This window comes from Cadophora gregata, assembly GCF_030347475.1.
Source record: "Cadophora gregata isolate MNR1 chromosome Unknown scaffold_12, whole genome shotgun sequence".
NCBI lineage: Eukaryota > Fungi > Ascomycota > Leotiomycetes > Helotiales > Ploettnerulaceae > Cadophora > Cadophora gregata.
This window is the reverse complement of record NW_026695935.1, coordinates 1,942,166-1,964,277: the sequence shown is the minus strand read 5'-3', so window position 1 is coordinate 1,964,277 and position 22,112 is coordinate 1,942,166. Positions and strand designations below refer to the sequence as shown.

The 22,112-nt window shown below is 46.6% G+C and overlaps 11 protein-coding genes across 11 annotated transcripts; all 11 read right to left on the bottom strand.

Moving 5' to 3' along the window:
* Positions 1-243: 243 nt before the first annotated feature.
* On the bottom strand, positions 244-726 carry ONS95_003440 (uncharacterized protein; the record flags this gene model as incomplete). The annotated part of the gene is made up of 1 exon (XM_058496751.1): positions 244-726. One exon carries the CDS (start codon positions 724-726, stop codon positions 244-246), a length of 483 nt encoding a protein of 160 aa, XP_058354003.1.
* A 991-nt stretch (positions 727-1,717) lies between these two features.
* Positions 1,718-2,804, bottom strand: ONS95_003439 (uncharacterized protein; the record flags this gene model as incomplete). The annotated part of the gene is made up of 2 exons (XM_058496750.1): positions 1,718-2,384; positions 2,518-2,804. 2 exons carry the CDS (start codon positions 2,802-2,804, stop codon positions 1,718-1,720), a joined length of 954 nt encoding a protein of 317 aa, XP_058354002.1.
* A 39-nt stretch (positions 2,805-2,843) lies between these two features.
* ONS95_003438 (uncharacterized protein) lies at positions 2,844-3,557 on the bottom strand (the record flags this gene model as incomplete). The annotated part of the gene is made up of 1 exon (XM_058496749.1): positions 2,844-3,557. The coding sequence occupies one exon, from the start codon at positions 3,555-3,557 to the stop codon at positions 2,844-2,846; it is 714 nt and encodes a 237-aa protein (XP_058354001.1).
* A 624-nt stretch (positions 3,558-4,181) lies between these two features.
* ONS95_003437 (uncharacterized protein) lies at positions 4,182-5,124 on the bottom strand (the record flags this gene model as incomplete). The annotated part of the gene is made up of 2 exons (XM_058496748.1): positions 4,182-5,005; positions 5,052-5,124. The coding sequence occupies 2 exons, from the start codon at positions 5,122-5,124 to the stop codon at positions 4,182-4,184; spliced, it is 897 nt and encodes a 298-aa protein (XP_058354000.1).
* Positions 5,125-6,021: 897 nt separating this feature from the next.
* On the bottom strand, positions 6,022-6,773 carry ONS95_003436 (uncharacterized protein; the record flags this gene model as incomplete). The annotated part of the gene is made up of 2 exons (XM_058496747.1): positions 6,022-6,653; positions 6,719-6,773. 2 exons carry the CDS (start codon positions 6,771-6,773, stop codon positions 6,022-6,024), a joined length of 687 nt encoding a protein of 228 aa, XP_058353999.1.
* A 1,094-nt stretch (positions 6,774-7,867) lies between these two features.
* ONS95_003435 (uncharacterized protein) lies at positions 7,868-9,040 on the bottom strand (the record flags this gene model as incomplete). Its single annotated transcript, XM_058496746.1, has 1 exon — positions 7,868-9,040. One exon carries the CDS (start codon positions 9,038-9,040, stop codon positions 7,868-7,870), a length of 1,173 nt encoding a protein of 390 aa, XP_058353998.1.
* A 1,156-nt stretch (positions 9,041-10,196) lies between these two features.
* ONS95_003434 (uncharacterized protein) lies at positions 10,197-12,251 on the bottom strand (the record flags this gene model as incomplete). Its single annotated transcript, XM_058496745.1, has 5 exons — positions 10,197-10,424; positions 10,468-10,958; positions 11,083-11,705; positions 11,882-11,996; positions 12,068-12,251. 5 exons carry the CDS (start codon positions 12,249-12,251, stop codon positions 10,353-10,355), a joined length of 1,485 nt encoding a protein of 494 aa, XP_058353997.1. The 3' UTR covers positions 10,197-10,352.
* Positions 12,252-12,845: 594 nt separating this feature from the next.
* Positions 12,846-13,580, bottom strand: ONS95_003433 (uncharacterized protein; the record flags this gene model as incomplete). The annotated part of the gene is made up of 1 exon (XM_058496744.1): positions 12,846-13,580. One exon carries the CDS (start codon positions 13,578-13,580, stop codon positions 12,846-12,848), a length of 735 nt encoding a protein of 244 aa, XP_058353996.1.
* A 457-nt stretch (positions 13,581-14,037) lies between these two features.
* ONS95_003432 (uncharacterized protein) lies at positions 14,038-15,285 on the bottom strand (the record flags this gene model as incomplete). Its single annotated transcript, XM_058496743.1, has 1 exon — positions 14,038-15,285. One exon carries the CDS (start codon positions 15,283-15,285, stop codon positions 14,038-14,040), a length of 1,248 nt encoding a protein of 415 aa, XP_058353995.1.
* Positions 15,286-15,900: 615 nt separating this feature from the next.
* On the bottom strand, positions 15,901-17,845 carry ONS95_003431 (uncharacterized protein). Its single transcript, XM_058496742.1, has one exon. It carries the CDS (start codon positions 17,397-17,399, stop codon positions 16,104-16,106), a length of 1,296 nt encoding a protein of 431 aa, XP_058353994.1. The 5' UTR covers positions 17,400-17,845; the 3' UTR covers positions 15,901-16,103.
* A 763-nt stretch (positions 17,846-18,608) lies between these two features.
* On the bottom strand, positions 18,609-21,017 carry ONS95_003430 (uncharacterized protein; the record flags this gene model as incomplete). The annotated part of the gene is made up of 2 exons (XM_058496741.1): positions 18,609-19,226; positions 19,284-21,017. 2 exons carry the CDS (start codon positions 21,015-21,017, stop codon positions 18,609-18,611), a joined length of 2,352 nt encoding a protein of 783 aa, XP_058353993.1.
* Positions 21,018-22,112: the final 1,095 nt, after the last annotated feature.

Here is a 22,112-nt window from a genome sequence, read left to right as displayed (position 1 = left end):
CAGAGTCAGCTGATGACTTTCCAACTCTTTCATATTCTCCTCCAATTCCTTGTTCTTCACAATGACCTTTCGGCACTCATCATCCGGATTTGATACCACCACATCAGTGACATCGGCCACCTTCATATTAAGCTGCTTACTCTTTGCGGCAAGTTGTTCATTGGCATCGTGGAGCTTATCCTCCAATATTGTTGCTCCGAGTTCCGTCTCGTCCAGCACTTGATTTCTTTCTCGGACGATCGCTCAAAGTGTGTTAATCACAATGGATTTTGCTACGTTTGATTTTTCCAGCCTGCGATTTTCAATTTCTGCATCTCTGCGCTTTTCGCCATGGACGGTTGATTCTTGTCCGATTTTTGTGATCAGCGCATTCTTTTCTTGACACTGTGCTTCTAATGTGGTTATCAGCATCTCTTGGTTCTTGTTGAACGCGTCGAATGCATCGGCTCGAGTGGGTGTGATTTCGTTGTACTGATTGATCAAGCCACAACGTTTGAGCACTTTCAGTATCCTGGCTTGCTCTGCGGGAGAGCCTTCAATTGTTATGTGTGTTTCCATGGTATAGTGCGTATGAGTGATGGTGACATTTGGAGATGGTGATCTGGTATGGAGAGGCTTGGGGTCAACTGAATTGTTCATATGAAGAATAGAATCCCATTCTTTTGTCTGCACAGCGAATCCATGACTCGGGACACTCATGACGCCGGTCCTTGCCATTGCTACCATTGGGCTGGGGCCAGGCAGAATTTAGATCCGCGCCGACTGATAAATCCAAGCCCGGTCTACATTCGTGATGCACTATACACCTACTTCTTCGCCCTAATCTTCTCTTCTTTGGTTGCGCTTGGCCAAACAAGCATGACGTGAACTCGGTAGCTCGTCATTTGTCCTCGATGTATCGAGAATTGTTTAAAATCCCAAGGGAAATACTCACAATGTGCCTACATCCATTTCCAACTACCCGAATTTGGTTCCCACGGAATTACCTTATGCTGCGGTCGGGCGAATTCTGCCAGGCTTCTCGCTTAAGGTGATATCTGTGGGTCACGACCTAGACGCTACCCAGCAGCCAGCCAGAATCAGGTTCCTCGTTGCAAAATTGTGAACGTGAATTTTTAGGCATAATTCTTTGAGATTGACCTGAATTCTAGGCATTGAAATACCTTGCTGCCATGGATACACAGTGCAACTTCCAAGGATTGCGAAATGAGGAAATGGTACTAGGCACTGGATAAACTCAGAAGGCCTAGTCGTTCATGAAGAAGAAATACAAAAGAGCTGAAATGTGAATCTCAAGAGATATGAAGCTCTAGAATAGTCTGCCTCAGCGTACCGGAGACGTTAGGTTCTCACCATGTCGTCCAGGACGACCGTGGTAAATATACTTTTTGTCTTGGTCTGACGGAGGCAGGAGGATGGTACTACTTGGCAGCCAACTGGGAAACGACATACTTGAATCACAAGTTTTGAAGAATTTTTCAGTGCTCACAATCCCATTTTAATTGTGCTATGTATACGCTCAATTTGAAGACACGATCAAGAAACGGCGGATGTTGTGATCCCTCCAGACTCCCACCAAACCCATCCATCACGCCAAGCAGGCTCTCCCAAATGACAAATGCTCAAGTACGAAATTACAGCCAAACTCCTCCCGGTACCCTTGAAATTGTCTATCTAGCCCAGCAACCAATTGAAGCAAGGCAAGGTGGGAGCGAGATCATTGATTGAGAACCTTGACTGGTGGCTCGGAATTCGTATATCGGCAGAGCATGGGGCCCTTGGGGATGGTGCCATTCTCCTCACCATCGTCCTCATAATATCCATTCTGATACCTCCCTTGCCCCGCTGCCTTTCCCCCTCCTTTCTCCATTGTCTCGAGATTCTTTCCATCCCCCTTCTCTTCATCGGTATCATCAGCCTCTTCTCCCTCCTCCCTCCCCAAAACAAGCTTCACCATACAGTCTTCGTAGCCAGGATTGTAACGAAAAATATTAAATTCGGTAAAGGTGTCGTCGTCTTCGATTACGCTGTGAAGACTAGGGTTGGTGTAGATCGGGAATGTGCAGGTGGAGTCGGTGGATTGGGAAGAAATAACTGTTGCAGCTTTGCGTTTGCTGCGGAAGATGGTTATGGCATTTTGGATGGCCTTTGTGTTGGCTGATGGGATATTTCGGAGAGAAACCATGGTTGCTCTTGAAATCCGGCTTGGGTGAGATCGGAGATGGAGGTCATGATGTAATGTGCGAGCGATCGCAACTGAGGTTGCACAGAATGTTGTTGTTCTCCAGTTGAAGGTTTCATTGTAGAAGTGGAAAGTAAACCGATGCAGAGAGGGTGGCTGGAAGAACTTATCGGTGGAGTTCACCATCGTTCTATTTACTCTCCTGATAACCTCGGGACATCGGGTTGTCGTTAAAATCCTCCAAGAAACGATCGAGCTTTCTCTTGCGCGCATATGCATCCACGGGCGCTCGTCTCTTCTGGCCTCCTGCAACCTCACAAACAGTCTCGGCTTACTTTTCGCCACTTGCAGACCTTGACCTTGATGCTCGCGAGTGGAGAAATTCAACTTCTCCTTCTAGTTCGTCTATGATGACTTGAAAATCTTTGGCGGTAGCCTGGCATGCTTCAATTTTGGCCGTATACATGTTTCTGAGGGACCTCAAGGATGATAGAGCTTTTTCGCCCAGGTTGTCCGAAGCCTCCATTTCAGCTTGTTGCTCCTTAATAATTTCTTGAGCTCTTCGAAGAGAGTCAACATACGACTGAATTTTGATATCAGTTTCCTTCTGCTTCTTTCCCATCTGCAAAAGATCAGCTTGAGCCCTTTGCAAGTCAGTCGATTACTTTTCAGAAACCAGTTGCGAGTCTTTGGTAATCTTCAGCATCCGATCTTTTTCAGACTTGTGTTCTTTTTTCAGGTTATCGATATCATCTTTTGACGTCTTCAAGCTCTTCTCGACAATCTTAAGCTTCTTCCTTGCAGTATGAAGATCATGGTCAAGCTGATATGACTTTCGCTTCTCGCTGTCGAGTTGTTCCTTGAGGATGTTGATTCGATCTTCCTTATTGGCCAAAGCTAGCGCTGTTTCCTCTTCGCAATTGATCAACTCCTCTGCAAGACGGTGCGCTGGAGTGAACATTGTCATTGGTGCGAATTTTCCCGCAGGTCCTTCGGAGATCGGAGTTGAGGCCATTGGCTGAGTCTCTGATTTGGACTCTGAGAAGTTTGTTGGAATGGCGCGCCTGTATTTTGAACTGAATACCAAAGCACGAGACTCTCGAGGGATTGGGGTGGAAGAAGTTGGCGGAGTTATTGAATTCGACTTCGGAGCGACTTTTGTAGCCACGTGTTGTTGTCTCAGTTTCTCTATTAAAGGCGTATCATCGTCCGATGACTCATCTGAATAAGTTTCTTCTAGTGATGTGAGACTTGAGACATTATTCTTTGTCCTTAGATAGGTGATTTGCGTCATCTGCTGACGAGACATTTCGCACATAGGGTTGTACTCTTCCATCGATTTGGACACCACAGGCGTTTGCTTTGTCTGGGCCATGTGGGATGCTGCTGGATGTTGGTGTAAGTCGAGTAGTTATTACGTTGCAGATCGAAAGTGATTCCAGGTTGTGTTTTTCGAGAAGTGGTTTGCAGGAAGTGGTGGCTTTTTGAGTTGGCTCAAGCGTTACCAGAGCCAGCCGTCGTAAGCGAGAATAGGATGAGACAATGTATTAACTCCAAAGGCTGACGTTCCAGCCGGAACGAGTATGAACAATGAATTTTGTCAGGCAGTCATACGAACGAATGCATGAGTGAGACCGACATAAGCACTGTTCAGTCGTAGAAGGAAACAGATCTGCTTCTAGAGGAGTACGACATCCAACATCTGACGAGTATCTGTCGTCACAGGCTAACACCAAAAAGAGGCTAGATATTGTATGTAAATATTACTTCTGCCCAAAGATTCTTTCCATGGGCCAGTCCAGGCGTCGGCACCCCGCATGACTCCATTCCTTTCAAAGCAATGACTTTTCTGTCAATTTTTGGCATGATGCTAGATCTTCTGCAGAATAGTTCTCATGGATAAAAATGATACTTTTTCGAGACTGAAATGCGACCATTAGGTGCCACCAACCATTCCCATTCACCCCTGATCAGGATGCAGTCCAACCGACCTCAGTAATCAATGCTCAACTACGGCAGCCTTTTTACTAAGATGTTCATCTGTAGACAGAGCCTCATCCATGCTGTCTTTGAATGCGTCCCATTTCCTTTTGTAGCCTTCCACCCGCGTTTTCAACTCCTTGACCTCGCTCGCGAGCTGGGTTTTGTGCCCATTCAGCTGGATGATCTCGTTGCTCAACTCCTTGACACTCTTATCTCTTGCTTCCAGTCCTTTCCCATCCTCCATTGCTTTCATCTTTGCTTGCTCGAGTAGATGGTCCTTTGCTGCCAATTCTTCTTCGAATTCCGCTTTCGCTTCTCTTCTCTCCTTGTGCAGGGTCTCCACAATGCTCTCAGCCTCGGACTTCCACGCCTTCAGGTCAATGATGTCTTTTTTGAGCTGGAAAATCTCGACTTGAGAGGTTGATGCAAGAGCTGTCTTTTCTCCTTCAAGATCTTTGACACGCAAGTGCAGTTCCAAGATACGCGCGGTACCTTTGGCGATGTCGCATCCTGCTCTTTGAAGTATTTCGGCTTTCTCTTGAAGGTGACAGTTCTCAGCTTCCAAAGCATTCCTCCGAGCCAATTCGCACTCGGTGAATAACTGTTCAATGGTATCATCTTTGCTGCTAATGATCTTGGTTAGATCTCCGCTCAGGTTTTCGAGGAGGCTCTTGACGAGTGGGGTGGGCTTGGCGATGGTGTGGGGTTCTCTTGCACTGGAGAGGGCGAGGTCATTCCTTCCATCGACTTGAGATTCGTCTCCGCCATTCTCAGAAGTCCCAGAGGAGCTGCTGATAGAAATGATCGTCTTTGCGGGAGTGGGCGGAGTGTTTGTTGCATCTGCTGACATTAGCGTCAATCCGAGTTCCCACTTTCCACCACTCACATTGAGCCATGACTGTCTCGAAGGTAGTCTCTTGAGGGTTGTTCGAAGGAGCAAGCCAGTACAGCGAGTTCATTGGTCTTAGGATTGGTTATTCATGTGATGTGCAGAATGGAAGACTTTGCGTGAGGTTTGCGACTGAAGACTGGCAGAGAATGGTTATTGTTCAGAGGAAAACTCTGACGAGGGTTTTGTTGTAAAAGGCGAAACCCCATTCCTAAGTATGCGAATTAGAGTCACAGAGTTACTGCGCTCCTCTTACGTTGAGTTTAGTGAATAGCGAGCTGGACTTCGAGGCTTTGAAGAGTCAAGATAACCTGATGTAAGAAATATTTACGAGGATTAACCATCATGGCCGTAGTAGTATGAGATTCGGTACAGGGGAAGTAATCAGCTTGAAAATACCATTTCTGAAATCAGATTATTTGTATTTCTTCTTACCTATGGCACTAGTGACGTGGGGTAGGATGAAGGCTGGCTACACAAATCAGACATCTCACCCGCAACCACAGAACCAATCTACTATGCCGTAGTTGAGGCCCGGACTTCTTTCAAACATACCAGCTTCCTTTATGGGAGATAACGTACCGGGATATATCTTTCGAGTGAATAGTCATTGGCAAGATGCATCCTGCAAGTTCGTCAATAGAAAGTAGGTGAAGGTAACGAAGTGCTGATAAAAATAAAAACGTACTCCAACAACGAATTTCGTTTTTCCCGACGCTTGGAAGAATGAATTGGTGACTACTATCAACTCCCACATATGGATCCGCAAGCACATCTTGTTGCTCAACTCGTTGAATCCTGTCTGTTCTGGACCGAGATGATATAGCAGCCAGTCGTCCCTTCTCCGATCCCTACGAACTCAACGAACTCACGGTCCTCCCATCATCAAGCTCAGCTCTTCTGCATCTCTTAACTCAAACTTGAACTACGCTTCCCGGATCTTTGGAGTCCTCGCCCCCGAATGTCGTTAAGTTCCCCGTCGAATACGGCGCTCCCACTTTCGCGCACTCTTTGTCATCAATCTAGCCATGTCCGCTCCCTTGTACTTTAGCTCTCCAATTTCATCTGCCATTCTTCGAAAATCCTCCTGTAGACTAGGACCATTTTGAACCAGCCAATCTGCAGCTGCTCTGTTCACCTCCAGAGTTTTCTGCAGAGCCTCGATATCCTTCTTCAAGAGATGGATTTCTCCTCTCTGTGCAATATCTTCCATGTGTAGGTCAAAAAGTTTCGCTGTTTGCTCATCAACAGTGTCGCCCAATGTAGCCAATTCATGCTGGAGGACCACCATGGAATCGTTATATTCCTGGATCTTCCTTCCATTACCCTTGGCAGAACCAAGGTTCTTGGTTTCCAACTCCAAAATTTTCTTCTCATCCTGCTCTACTTCGCTCCTCAGTCTTCGCATATCCCTCTTGGCGTCCTGAAGTTCTCCTCTAACCTCCAGCAAATACTCGTCTGTTGCCTTGGCGCTCAGCTTTGCCTTCGATAATTCAAGCTTCAATGCGAGTATCTGGGTATCCTTCTCCTTCAAGCAATTCTTGTAGTGTTGTTCTCGAACTCTGATAGTTCCTTGGATTGGACGGAGTAGGACTCTGGCTATGCCAGGTGGGTTAGCTTCTTCGGCTTTTACGACAACTTGTTCGAGTTGTTGGATTGGGTACGGGCTTGGTATATGAGGTTGCTTTTCTGGAGCGGCTGAGAGATGGAGAGAGGCATGGCGCTTGTCAGATTCGGATTTGAATGAAATACTCGTCGTGGGACCAATCGGAAGAGCTGGGCGATAATTTGGGCAGAGTGGCGAGAATGATTGGTGGTTGGATGTCTGGTAGTTGGGATGAAGAAGTCAAGAAGACGTGCAGATGCTAGATATTGATACGCGTTCCAAGAATGAGGTTCTTTATAAAAAATGCAACAATTTTTGATATTATCTTGTTCTATGTTGTCGCAGAAGGAACGGAGATCTCCCCTTGGAGGAATGGTATGTGTGTCTTTTGTAGCTGCAGGAATCAAGCCATCCTGGCACCTTTTAATTCACTTCTAGAGCGACCACATGACTGCAGTAAATGTTAACACAGTCAAAAGTTTTCTTACGATTTGAGTTTTGAGATGATCTCTAGTTCGTAAAAACAAGGAAAGCCATATCTTGGGGGCCGCAAATCAACATTACCCAGGACATTGTTTACGCCAAGATATTTACCGAGCAGGCCCCTATTTCGAATTCAGTGCTGTTCATCACGTGAAGGCTGATCCCCACATCCCTACAGTTGAGCCTTGATACGTGATGGGAATGCCTACTGAGACTTTACTGCTGTACATCCAGAAATATATGCACGCGTTGAAACGATATATCCATTGATGCAAATTCTCCCCCTAAAGGTAAAAATGCCAGACACCGCTGCATTCACAGCCATAGGTGACCTATATCCCAGCTTAGGAGACAACCAGTGCCACATATCATCGCTTCTTGCAACCCTCAACCCTATGAACATTATGCAAGCGAGAAGACAAAAAGAAAAAAGCAATTTGCATTTCAATGAAGTATTTCTATCCCGACTGTGGTAGCCTGGTGGGTTGAAGATAAGGCTGCCGCAAAGTCACACCTCTAAGATTTATTAATACACATGATCCTCTGACTTAGTGTTAGCTGACAAACTCACTGTTTCTCACGTAGCCGAATCATTAAGTCTCTGTATGCCAAGTGGACCTCGTCATCGTGACATGTCCGCGCTGTCTCAATTGCCCACACGGTATCCTGCTCAGAGGAGGGTTGGGAGCTAGATAATGATGGAATTGATCTTTCATGGTCTGTTTCAATCTATATCTTCCATCACCTCTCTGATATTTGGGTATGACGTCTGGTTTTGATCACTTGGTAGAATTGCTTGACGCATGCCGACGTCAACTTCTGGATGTGTGTCATCGCTCTTCTCTTGATCTTCGGCGGATGAAATCTGGGAAGTTTTCTCTCCCGTGAGTGATTTTTCGTTGTATGGACTATGATTTTCGACGTGACCAGTTGTCAAGAAAGAATCTTGAATGGAGTTCACTTTGTTGCCATAAGGACTGCTATATTTCGGAGTGGGTGTGGTTGAAGGACCATATGACTGGTCAAAGCTCACGCCCTCTGCGCAAGATATCTTTTCTTGTTCCGTAGCGGGCGATAGAAGACTGCGTTTTGCTGTTGTGTTTGACGCATAGGGGCTTCGGTAAGTCTTCTTGTGTGCTGGCACACTTTTCTCGTACCCCTGGAGAAGTGCTTCAACCACACCATTGGAAGCAAATTCAAGCAACGGAGTATCCGCAACGTCCTTCATCACTAAGATCGTATCACTTTCCCCTGGGGTACGCGGCTCTTTATCTGTCGGGAATGTGTCCATCTTAGAGTCTTCCTTCAAAACCTCGCCATAAGATCTTTTCAAGCCAGCAACAGTCAACCTCAACCTCTCTTTCAAGTCATCCACAGAAGCCAAAAGCATAGCATTTTCAAGATGAAGTGTATTGCAGTTCTCGTTGACCACATATATCCGTGCTTGAACTTCCTCTTCTGTCTTGCGCGCAGCCTCTGCCTTGACCTGATTGATGATATTCTGCTTGATGATCTCTCGTTTCTTTAGTCGGCGGTTAAAGTCTTGGATGATTTTCTCCTTCTCCTCTAGGAGTCGATCTTTCTCGGCGATGATATTCAATCGAGAGTGGAGGAGTATTTGATGTGAATTCTCGAGATTTTTGAGGGCATCTGCAAGTTCGATAAGATCATCTTTGGCCGATGGATGCTTCTCGGCCAGCCGGCGGACCGTGGTTACCGATGGGTAGGGACGATCCGCTGCTACTGTCCTGTCATGGGAGATATCGTGCGACGCTACGCCTGGTAGAGTATTAGAACTCAAAACTGAGGAGATTGGTTGCAGTGCTGGCTGGTCACCGAGATTGACGACAGCATTAGCGCTTGCTGGACGAATATTGGATGTGGTTATTGCTTCCATGATGTATTCTGCTTGCCAGTTGAATCTTTTGGGGTGCTGTCCACTTCAGAGATATTTTTAGCTGTTGAAGAGAATAAGTTAACGATGATGTTGTCTTCGTGGATATGTAATGGAATGTACGGGGATTTAAGAAAGTGAGTGAATAGAAATTCTCGGCGACTATAGGGTTCTACCAAGCCAGCTTCGATTGGTAAGACACATCAACGTTGAAATAGACATAGTCATGCTGGGGGAGCCTTGAAGCAAGCAACCAATAACTCATCGAATAAACAACCTTATTTTGTAGATAGCTTCTCCTCCTGCCTACCATGTTTTCATCGTCATATCCATGCTAATGCATTACTGTTCCCATTCATCTTCCTTCAATTTCTCCTAGCCCTATCTTGTTTCCTCCCAATCTGTTTGGCTACAGAGCTCTCGTACAGGAATTATTCTCGCGTGTGACGTCTCGCCTCTCCTCCTTTTGTGCGGCGGCTGATAGGCTTTCGAAGTTTTGGTCTTAGCTAGCAATTGCGTGGTTTTTTATTTCACTTTCCACACGTGGTCTTCTGCTTTCGTGCGTCTCAGGTAAAGTCTGATCGTCGGGTTCTGAGGCCCATGACGCTCTTCTCGATATCTTTTGAATAAAATGTCTAACAAATTGGGTCTTTACGTAGTGCTGGTACGTAGCAGTTTGGAATTTATGATCGTATGAGTATGAGAGGGCAGCGGAGGTGAACTGAGGCTTGGTTTCACAGTGGTTGACGAGACTGGCTCATATGTGTCATCAAAGGGGGTAGAACTTGGATACGACCTGTCTCAGCCTGAACTTTTATCAGAATACCCAAGTGTCTGCAGGTGCTATTAAGTGGGTTGATCGATTGGTGGCCGAAGACGTCCAGCTTACCAGGTACAACCGGGTCTCATGGACCATAACCACAATGATCAGCAAAGATGAACTAAAGTTTCGATTTACGATTCTACTCTTAATAAGAGAAAGGACAAATTATAGGTATAGTGTTTTCAACTGTGCGTTTGCATCCCGTGCAGAATCGTCAGATGTACCGGTCACCAAATCATTCTTTCATCTGTGCAAGCAGAGCATATCCGACACCAAATCTATGCCTAGATAAATACAAACAAGAACATACACAAGCTCAACCCAACAGAGAATATTTATCAGTCAGCTTCGGTTTGTTGCATGGGAGACTACTGCCAGGGCCCTTCTCTGTACATTTCCGATTGTACTTTACCAGTATTCGATTTCCTGCTGTGAATTACTCTTGCACACATGAAAAGGTCGATCAAACTCAACTTCAATGCAGAAGTAGCTTCAAGAGCCTCCAGCATCGCCTGATGACACGACCTTTGGACGGGACGTGCGGTCGGAGATTTTCCTCAAATGCTGCACTGGTTAGCAATGTCGTAAACTTATCTGGGATACTCACCTCTTTGACAATTGAGTATCCAGGAGGCACCAAATTCTCAGACTTGGGCTTCAGAGCTACGTCTGGCATCTCGGAATCGTCCTGCGGTACATTTCCCTGTGAGACACGACGTCGTGGGCCGCCCGCATCGCGATACCCCACCACCATATTATAGACTGGCTGCTTGAAGCCCTGTAGAGCAGGCAGCCTGCAACTATCCCCTGTATCATTCGCATCTTCGCCTCCATTCTCCGCTTCGTCTTCGCCCTCATCGCCAGCCTCATCTTGTGCTTCATCTGTGTGTGATAAATACAGACGGGAGATATTGGCAGCGTCTTGCTTGGCGCGATCATAGATTCGCTTGAGCTCTGTTGCAAGTCCATGATTGTCTGCCTGGGCCTTTTCTAACTCCGCCTCTTTCTCTTCAAGAGACTGCTTGAGTTGATTGGCGTACTCCTTCCACTGGTTCTTTTTCCTTTTTTGACGCTCCAGCTCCTCGTTGACCTTCGGTCCTGTAGCAGATAAGAAAAAATTAGCTTTCAGTTCCACTGTTGTATGTGTTTTCTGGACCATTTCCTTGTATATGAACCAAGACTCCTGTCTTTATGGTAAATTCAGGGGGCTGCAAACACCTACCCAGTCTCTCTGCGATGCTAGCCTTGTCTTCAAGTTCTCGGACTATGGTCTTCAACCTTATGGTTTCGCTTCGGACATTCGAATTGACAGTCCTGAGTCTTCTCAGTTCTGAGTCCGCCTCCTGGCAACTGAGGTCTTCCTTTTCGGCTTGCAGTGCCCTTGATTGACTTCGTAATCTGCTAAGTTCAGTTTCCAGCTTCGATTTATCTCCTCGCAGGATCTCCACTTGGGCTTCCAAAGCTTTCTTATGATCTGTCCATTTTGCGGTGCTCTGATTGTTACCTTGAAGTTTCTCCAAAAGTTTGCCGTGGTCCAGATCCAAGTCTGCATACTTTCTCGCAGCTCGGTCCAAAGAGCTTTCGACCTCTTTTACTCTGTCTTCTAGAGCTTTGACACTTTTGACGTTGGTTGTACTTGCTGCGCTGTGATCTTCATGAAGTCTTACCAAATCTCTCTCCAGACTCTCTCTGATCATCATGGAGTCAACTATGGCTTCTTCCTTTGCTTGTACCTTCGCACTTTCCATTCTGAGATCTGATTCGAGCTCCTGCTTTCGCTGCAAAAGCCTCTTGTATGCTGATGTGCTAGACAGTTGCTCAAGACGAAATTGTAATTTGGCAATACTGCGTGAGGCAGCTGTCAGCATTGGGTCATTGAAGACTGGGTAATGACAGATATGGCTCTGATAAAAAGCATATAGGATAAATCGTGCCATCTCTCAACGCCTCCCGCAGAGCCTGCATCCTGTTGCGACAAGTCTCTTGCGTTTCAAGTCATTGAAATGGGAGTCAAGACCTACCTTTCACCCAGATCTTCGAAATCCTTCGCATCTTTGGCTCTGTTTTCTTTCGAAACTGGATCTTCGGTGCCAGAGTTTGCCACTATCTCCCCCATAGCTACTCGGACACAGAGGTCTATGTTCAAAGTCATGGATTAGCTATCTTCAATGGTTGGAAAAGAGAATATGCTATGCATCAATACTCACTAATATTTTGACGGTGGAGTATCTCCATACCATTGCGTAGGGTTACAAGCTCTGGCAACGCGGCCTGGATGTTGTTGATCTCGCTGATTAGCCCTTCGAGTCTTTCTAATGGCTGGAGCCGAAAGGGTTCGTCGCCGCCGCCCAGCAACAGCTTGTTGGTGTCAGTATCATCGTCGGAATCCATTTTGAGGGGTCGATTGTTCAATGATGCAGATGAATTTCAATACTTGTGTCGAAAAAGGAATGGAAGAGTCCGGCGCGTCGGCTTTATTTACTACGGAAGTCGCGATCTTACGCGAGGCTTAGCGCGAAATTTACTCTGTGGCGAAACTATGAGTACCTGACCGGAAAGTTCATGCAGCTTGGTATTCATTAACTTCATTAAAGGGTGTTTTTTTATCTTTTGGACATGAAAGCCTGATACGATAGATGGAACCGACAAAGCTATTGCAATAATTCACCTGGAGATTTTGGATCATGCCACGGAGTGATAGTTGTCTCAATGTCCACATTCATTCTACTACGATGAAATTGACGAAGACCACACTTGCAATTGCCACCTGTTCTTTCAATTATCATCTAGCCTCACGAATTCCCAAAGTGAGACACAAACATATAGGTCTTACCCCATGAAAAGCCTTCTTCTACAAATCCTAATCTTATTCCCATCCAGCAACGCAAGCAAGAAAAATAACACGAATGTCCTGATAGATTCCACTCAGACACTGAGAAGCCATTTTGATATCTCTTTGATCTTTTCTGAAGCCCAGTTCGGCTTTCACTCGCTGTCTGAGTCGACCGTAATGACAACCGTCGTCTTCGGATTGCCATTCTCCCCTACGGCTGTCCGCTCAGACCTTAATGCGTTTGTGACTTTCTCCACTGCTCTGAATTTTCTTGGTCGCCTCCTTCCTCTCTTTGCTGGTCGCTCCTCATCTGGCTCTCCCTTGACTCTCTTCACACCCGCCCCCTTCTCCATGAATCCTCCAATTCCGTGAGAGGCCCTCGTGCTGGTCGAGCAGCCTTCAACCGTAGCTGGACCTGGTTTTGCGGTGGTAAAATTGGCTTCATTGATCTTTTTTGCCTTTCGAGGAGATACTGGTGCTTGTTGATCCTTTTTCATCTCCTCGGCTCCCCGTCTGCCAAAGAATTGGCGCATCACTCGATCTCTGCTCGTCTCCATGGCTTGAATGGCTTCAGCTGTGGGCGGCAGTGGTCCGAAGAGCTCTTTGTATCTGTCCAGCTTCTCTTCCATATCTTCGTTCTCGTTCTGTAGTTGAAGGACCTCCTCGTTCAGGTAGTAGATCTCATCGTCTCGATCTCGGAGTATCTCCTCCGCTAACTTTGCTCGAGCCCGCAGATCCTCTGCTTCCACTGAACTTCCCCGCTCCTCTATGTTACGCTTGTCCTGGTCGTCAATTGAAGAGCTGGAAATTTCTGGTCTGGCTGCAGCTTTGAAGATATCTCGTGACATCTGTTTCGAAGCGGGGCTATCTGGGGTCGCAGAGGGCATTATGAGATGTCGGATTTGGTTCTTGGTATATGATTGAATCAGTGGAAAGAACGGTTGTGAGATTAAATGATGTTGTTTTAATGTAGAACCGAGAAACGATTGTTGTTTGTATCTTGGCGACGTGATTTCACCATTAGATTCTCGACTCGGCAGGGAGAAGAAAAAGGTCTACCTTGTCGGGACTCTCGAAGCTACAATGAGACCATCTTAGATTTGCAGAACAAATTTTATAGATAAGCTTCTTAAACAGACAAGCTGCATGTGCACATGAAGTTCGAACACTGATTTCTATTTTCAGTAAATCCACCAGACAAGAATTACTAATTGCTCCAGTCGTACAGATCCATGCAGCTCGTAGTGAATTCCCCATTCAAACCAACATTCACTGAACTGAAAACATACCATTCAATGAATACTCAACCAAGACCTCTAGCACGTCCACCAAGTGCAGTTGATCTCAAGATATTCTCAGACGCTTGGTAGATAAATCCAGATCTGGGTCTTTGTTTTCTTTGGAGACCACCTCCTGACCGAGTTCATCGTAGTGGCGCTTCCGCTTGGTCTTCAGATTTACGTCAGTGAAAGATATACGGTGGTGGCCAGAAGTCTGCTGTCTGGATATCGTCCGCCTCTGCCGTTCCAACTTCTCGCCCAATTGTCCATTGTTCTCCTTCAATTCCTTGTTCTCTTTCTTTGTCTCTTTCAGCGTCGCTTCCAAAGCGCTGTTTTTAGCCTGGGCTGCCTTCAACCTTTTCGACATCGCCGTCTCCAACAATTTCCTCTTCCTAGTAGAAGCCGCAAGTAGCTCTTCTAAGGCTCGGGTGTACTCTGCAGATTCCAACTGGGAATATCCATTCGGGAATCGATGTCGCCAGATCTGCTGTGGAGTCTGGACTTCTGGCGCCAATATTCCGAAAGGGTGGTTGAACTCTTGAGGGTTGGAGATTGTGTTGGCAATTCTTTCAGCTATTCCCATTGCTACTAGACGTCGGGGACGAGTCGACTTTGAAGCTTGCTTGACAAGATACTTGCTCGACATCATGAACTCATTGCGATCAGAAGGCTGTGAAGTGTTTTCGAATCGAGGGAATGTTCTCTTGATCGTTTGGGGAGACTGAAAGGGGCTTGGATCAGAAGCAAATTGCTCAACTGGTTCTTCGCGGGGACTCGCGTGAGGTATAGGAGATTGGACCAAGCCATTAAGTGCTGGAAATATCCTATCGAGAGTGCTATCTCGGAGGAAATATTGTTGCAGGTCCTGTGGAACTCTGATTTCTTGAGCTGGCTGCTTTCCTACCTCGCCTAGAAGTCTGTATGAGCAGTTCGGCAGGTATTTAAAGGGAAACGAGCTCTCGAGGTGGATCTTCAACTCTTTCAGGTCTTCAACTACAACTTTAAACCGCTTCTCAAGGTATTTTCTTGCGTTTTCATGGCGCTCTCGTGGCGTATATCGGTATTTCTCCTTTCTCGCATCTTTCTCAACCCGAGATCTCAACTTCCTGGCCTTATCATCTAGCTCGACCAGCTCCATGCTAGTGATGATATCTCTCGAGATGAAGCAGTCTTTGATGTGTGGATCTTCTAGAGGGAAAGCTCCAGTGAGAATTCCATAGTCCGAGATCAAGGAATCGAAGTTGTCACAAAGAGCGGCGGCAGCGATGATTGCCTGTTGTTTATCGGCTGCCGTGGGAGTCGATGTTGACATTTTCGCTCGAATCTGGCGGCCTAAGTAGTTCTTGGAGCTTTGAGACTGGCTGAGAGGCTGAAAATTGAGACCAGAAGATGATCTCTAAATTTGACGCATTGTTGTTGGTAGCTTTGAGGTAGGGGGAGTTGATGGGTAGCCGTTGCCCGAAACGTTCTCGAGTTGTTATGCTCGTAAAGGTATTAGGAGAGGAGAATTTCAGTCGATATTCTTCACGACGAAGTCCAATAAAGATGAAAGGTATAGTAATCTTTTCGCTGGATTGAGATAAGATAGTAAACATTGTGGAAAATTACTCGAGAACGCACTAGTCTACTTCTAGGATAGGTTGTGAGAAGGCTTCCATCCATCCATTCATTCATTGCTGAAAGACGACGACATCAATAGAACGACTTTGTGAATTAGACCCAGAGTAAAAAGACAATGTATCTACATTGAGGATTTCATTCTGTCGACATGCAATAATGCTATGCATGGCTCAAAGAAATATTCATTCTTCTGTTAACGTCTCGACGCTTCATGTCATGGCTTCCACTTCCAAGAGAGAAATAAGATCGCACCAATCATATCAATGATCGCGAAAACAGTATAGGATATTTAAAAATCAATACTATTGGGTTAATTTGCAGTCGCAAACTGAAGCCTTGTAGCATATGATGCTGCCTTTGTTGGTTATTCGTTAGTCCAAAAGCCGCTTCCAATCACTATCCATGCAAACCGAGTGCACATGGTCAATAGATGCAGTATTTTCCATCACAAAGGCTTTGCACTGGATCTCGCAGATGCTTATCAAGCATTTATCTTGCCTGCACTCAGCATTATGGAATCTCATACCTCTTCTTCATCACCGCCGGGATCTCCTCCTCGCTGTCGCTGCCACTGTCATCAGACGTATCGTCCACAACTCTCGCGCTTCTCTTTCTCTTCGTTCCTCTCAAAATCCTCTTATACTCATTCTTTCTATCAGTCATATTCCTCAAAGCCGTTCGCCCATCCCTCAACGCCTCCCAAGCATCATGTCTATCCTTTCTCAACTCATCCCTTTCCTTCAACAGAACCTCCGTGTACCGACTTATCTCTTTGATCCTGGCCTGCTGCTCTTTAATCTTAAGTTTAAGACTCTTCACTTCTTGATCTTGTGGTGCTGAAGTGGTAGAATGAGATGAGAACCGCTTTACGATTGCAGCAACCACGCTCTCGTCGAGTAGCAGCTGCTCTGAGATAACCCCATCAATTTCAACAACTGGCATTTTGACCTCTCGGCGAGGTTTACTAGACCTAGAAGTAGTAGAAGATGAAATTGATGCCTTTACAGCAACAGCAGGATACTTCTGAATTTTTCTTTTTGAAGCTCGTCTGGTGACATGCTTCTTCTCAGCTTGTGCGGCATGGTTGGGAGCTGGGTCGACAAAGTCGGGTTCCTGTCTCTGGAAATCCATAGCCTGGTCATGCTCAGTCAAAGATCGCTTCCGCTTCTTCTCCTCGTAGATTCTGAAAGACGGCTCGGTGCTTGATGCTTCAGAGTGCTGTAAGATGTCTGATGAAGCGGTTGAAGGAGATGAAGGAAGGCTGCGCCTAGTCTGCGACCTGGTGCTTTTGTTCTTTGTAGATGTTCTGGACACAGTTTTGGCTTCGTCCTCCGGCTCTGTTACAGAAAGCTTCCCTCTAGTCGGGGTGGTACGGATGATCCTAAATCCTGCAGAAGTCTTCTTATACGTATATCCTTCAGAGCCTTCAAGAAGTACTCTCAATGCCATCATGTCCATTCTCAAAGTTTCGAAGTCATCTGCCAATACCTCGAGGCAATCGCGCTCCTTATCGAAATGTGACGCTTTCATTTTCTTTCCTTTCGCAATATGGGCCTCCTTTTTTATCACGAAGTTCTTCAGTAGCTTAATTTTGTCTTCAAAATCGAAAAGCCGCTCCATGGTGTGCAGGTTCATGGCAACAAATTTCGATTTGATGGCGGGTTCTCTGTCTTTGTCGAACTCGACGATGAGAATATTGTAGTCATGATTCAAGTAGGATGAAGCGCTCTCATAGACCTCGACATCTTGTGGTGTGATGGGTTTCGTATCAATGGACGTCTCATGGGTGATAGTGTGAGCGCTCATCGTGTTCGAGAGAAGGGGCTGGCTGGTATGTTCTTCGGCACTGAGTCTGTGGTTTCGGTATGTAATAGAGTGAGGAAATCGATTAAAAACTCGTGACCAGAACTTTGCAAGAGAAAAGCAGGTATTGAAATCGAATTTGCCGTCGAAGAACGCAAGTTGTGATCAGATAATTTCGAAATCTGAAGGAGACCCCACAGTCGAGAGAAAGACTAGGCGTGGTTGTGCAACTCGGTATCTCCAGCCTGACGATATTTGATGAAGAAAGTAACATGAGACTTGGATTCACTTTCTTTATTTGGAGAGAGCGACCGACAAGGTGAATATTAAGCAGTGCAACAGCTTCGCCCCAGGATGTTCGGGGCGAACTTGCAAGAGCTCCATTTGATGAATCAGAAACATCACCAGCGAATCGTTTGGGATGGATCTGTGACTCAATTTGATTCACCACTCTGCTTTTATTATGTATTTTCAGAGATCCAGTCTTTCCGGGCGCTTCCAACTCACGTGGTGAATTGCACCAAATATGGCAGCCAATCACTTTCGCGAGCTCCAGACCATCAACGCCTCATCATCGCCATTCAATGTGATGCTGCAACTGAAATGCGATGCCAAAATTGCTTCTTTCGGCTTTTAGTAGTGGCTCAATACCTGGTTTAGAAGGTGCCCAAGCCCAGCTCGCGCAACCAGCAAAGAAAGCAATTGAATTGACTTGACCATTTCCGGTCTCAAATTGACCTCTCAACAACTCCGCCAATGCTAGTGTTCTGTAGGTTTTGGATCATTTGTTAGATCTCAGAAAGCCTGCTGAGTCGATACTGAGGTGACTTGTCGTTCAATTGTGAGAGCTAACTGCTGGATCGAATCATCGGGTAGACATGAGGACGTCACACCTGGATGTCAGTGCTATACATGGCTCTCCATGTATCAAGAAACTCAGAATCAGTTAGTAGAATAGAATTCTCGAAACCAAATACAGTGATTCATGGTGTGGTGAGCCCAGGCAAGGGATGCAGCAGATTCGGGCAACTTGTCAACATCACAATCACAAACAGAGACTAAAATCCCGGTTGAAAAGTTTCAACTCAACTAGCTACAGTACTCTATATCAGGGTATTCCAAAACAATGTCTCCGATATTCGAGATCCAAGAATACAGCCAAAATCAAACAATCAAGCATGGGTAATGTGTATATGTGAGTTGAGAAGCAAATTATGCGCCCCCAGGCTGACCATTATTCTCCAAAACCTTCTTCTCCCATCTCAGCTCAAGGACTTCTTCGTTCAGTCGCTCAATCATCGCCATTCTCAAAGCGATCTCACGGTCAACGTAAGCCGGGGTGCGGGGTTGGGCGAGATGAGGTGAGGGTTGACCGTTTCGTGGGTGTCGCTGCATGCCATAGCCAGAACGATCCATACCTTGACCGTGTGGGCGTGGAGTGCCATTTGGCTGCTGATAACCACTCGAGCCATTCATGGCTTGTACAGTACCTCGTGGTTGCTGATGCATGGTGGAACCATTCCTAACTTGGAATTGGTGTTGGCCTCGTTGCTGTTGTTGTTGATGCAAGGCGGAATCATTGACAACTTTTCCGATTGGTTTGAATTGCATGGCGGAAGTCATCTTTGCACCTTGAGCCGGTTGCATCTTCGCCTTCTTACGAGGAGGTTGGGTTGCTGATGGCGTAGAGCCTTGTTCGGAACTGTTATCATCGGAGTCGATGGTGATGACGGTACGTCGCTTCTTGCCATTTGCAGTCTTCGGATCGGCAGATTGGATACCTTTCTTCTGAATCGCCGCGCCGGACTTGCGGTATCCTTTGGGGATGACCTGGTTGCCGATTTCAGTGTATTGGACTTTGAGTTTGTATTCGTAGAATTCGCCAACCTTGTTTTCTCGCTCCAAATACTTGCGGAGCTCTGTCAAGAATTTCTTGCAGTTAAGCACCTCCGAGTACAGAATATTTAAAGTGCTATGCTCCTCCTTCACTTGCTTGCTCCAGTCCTTTTCTCTATCTGGTTCCTCAGCGGCCTGTTTCTCCTCTCGCTTCTGCACCTTGCTCTTCAAGTCCTTTACTCGATCTTCATATGCATAGAACTTCTTTGGGTTTCGAAAGCCGCCTGCAATGAAAGCAGCCTCATTAGGTTGGCCGGGGTAGTGAGGGTGCTGAAGGAAAACTCCGTGCAGGATATAGAAGTCAGACAGTAAGGCTCGCTCCAGGTGTTCGAGACGAATAAGATCGTCAACCGTGACAGCTGATGTACCGCTTTCGATATCAATTAGGCGGCGCTCCATACGCTGATAGACTTCTGATTGCTTCCGAGTGCCGCAGCTGGTTGGTTCTGAAGAGCTTCTGGCAGGCAGTAGAGTGTCGCCAATGGCGTTTGCAGAAGCAGTCTTTACAGGTGTTGAGGGCAATGGTGTACGAGTAGTGCCACCATTAAGAGTACCTGAAGTGTTGTTGATAGAAGAATTGCGAGGTACGGAATCTTGTCCAGTAACACCGTTGGGAGATGTGGCAACAGGGTTTCCAAGACGTCCGCTACGTAGCAGAATGGCGTCCCGACCAATTCTAGTGCCATTTTGAATAGAAGTTGTCTTTGATGGCGTAGTGAGTAGACTACTGGTATGAGGACCGTATGGACTTCCAGAAGAAGGAGTAGCAGAAGGTACAAGGAACCAAAAGGGCAACCTTTCGCCTGGAGCTGGTCCGTGGAATGGGTCGAAGGAACTCTCAGTAACAGGGCGCTGACTGCCGGAAAGCGTTTGGACTTTAGGTATGCCATCATGACTTGGTTGACCAGACGTGTTACGACTAACAGCTGGGTCAGAAGCTGGTTGGGTCTTTCCGGTCTTGTCCTTAGATTTGACCGGCTCCAATCTAGGTCGACCGTCGACCACTGAGAAAGCAACTCCACCGAAGCCACACTGCTGACTTACAGGATTCTTGATCGAGTGGGATTGAATTTTGGGACTCTTGTCAAAGTGTGCAGAGGGGCCAGCTGGAGTAGGAGGCTTGACACTAAAATCAGCGAAGTCTTGTCCGTCCGTGGTATTGTTGATAGAGGATTTGGAAGGTAGACTATTGTCTTGGATGGAGCCATTGCCAGCCTCACTAGTCGAAGACATCGAGGATGAATAGGCAGGTGGTTGACTTCCACGTCCATATTCTCCGGAGGTCAAGCCAGGACCCCAAGTGATTGGAGGTAGTGGTCTGGCGGAATGGCTAGGGCCTTGTACGGGATAGTGTCGAAATTTTCCAGCTCGAACAGCGGGTTGTCTTGAAATGGGGCTTGGAGCAGAAACAGATTGTGTGGTACTGGAAGGAACACCAGTTGCCGGGGTTGTTGCAGGTGTGAGTGCGGTCGGAGCAGAAGATACCCGAGTTGGTGCAGAAACGTTAGCATTCAGAGTACCTGAAGTTGAAGTTACGGCAGTTGAGATTGGTGCGGAAGTTGTGTTGCTGATATCATTCGAATCTGCCGATGAAACTCCATTTTGAGGAGCAGGCTGGGGACTTGGTACAGCATCTGGGCCGTCTGGAATGACTTTCGGGGTAGGTGCATCTGTAGTCGTACAAACGAGTGCTGAGCCTGATGGAGCAGAGTCAACGCTCAACATAGTGGGATTCGCAGATGTGACTGCGTGCGAGGGAGTTGAGTCTGCACTTGGTACAGCAGGAGTGATGCCATTGGAAGTAATTGAAGTTTGTTGGCGTAACTTCTACGGCTTGAACAGAGCTCGAATTCAATGCTGCAGAGTTATCATTCGAGCTAGTTGCGATTCCTGAAGCCTCGACTGGAGTCTCGGACAGCAGTAGAAGTCCTTCGACAGCTGTTCGCTCTGGCATGGACAGCTGAGGATTAACCATCGTGTGAGTTACTCTCTTCAGTCAAGGTTGATCAAAGTAGAGAGTGGTGGAGATTCTGTCGCTTAGAAAATTGTTAGCTGTTGTTGCGGGGTGGCCTTGAAAGTGTGGGTAAAAATTGGAACTCGAGTGGTCTTCTCGTTGTTGAAGCTGAACTCGAGGATATGAGGCGGATCATGTCGTAACAACACTGACTGGGAGCAATTTTGCAGGAGGAAATAGCATGAAAAGCTTCAATGACTTACAGGACTCAGATCAAAGGATGATTCAGATTCGCGACTTCAATGGAGCCAAAGAGAGATCGATTGTGCGACTCCTTGTCAACGACGACTCGAGAGCGCGCAGCGTTCCCGGGCAGCGGTAGCAACTTTTCGGGCAAATATTGTAGAGTGTAGTAAAGATTGAAGAAGCAATAGTGGCGTCCAAGGTTCAAAAAAGTGTGTAAGGGAGACTTGTGTTGTTGATGGAGGTTGGAGCGAGGAAGCGTTGTCGATATTCGGGAGATAAGTGAGTGGAGCGCACATTTTATCCACTCCCCGTCTCAACCTGGCTACGCAAGTCGGTACGCTAGTTGTTCACTCCGACAGTGGAGCCGAACTCTCCAGTAACATCAGGATCATCACAGTGATAGGACAAAGAAAAGTCCAAACGGTGATTCGTTGCACGACTGAGGTGTAGGAGAGAATCAGCAGTGCTCAAGTAAGGACCGTTGGCATCATTGTGGTCGTTGTCCATCAGTATGGCACTGTTCAGACTACGCCCCAACTTCTGTTGTCCTCATGCCATGATTCCAGCCCACCACACTGTTGTAGGGTACCCAATCCACCTTGATCATCACAAGTCCGTTG

Bases quoted from the DNA above. Each gene is read 5' to 3' on its own strand.
- ONS95_003431 (XM_058496742.1), bottom strand. From the start codon at position 17,399: ATGAGCGCTCACACTATCACCCATGAGACGTCCATTGATACGAAACCC.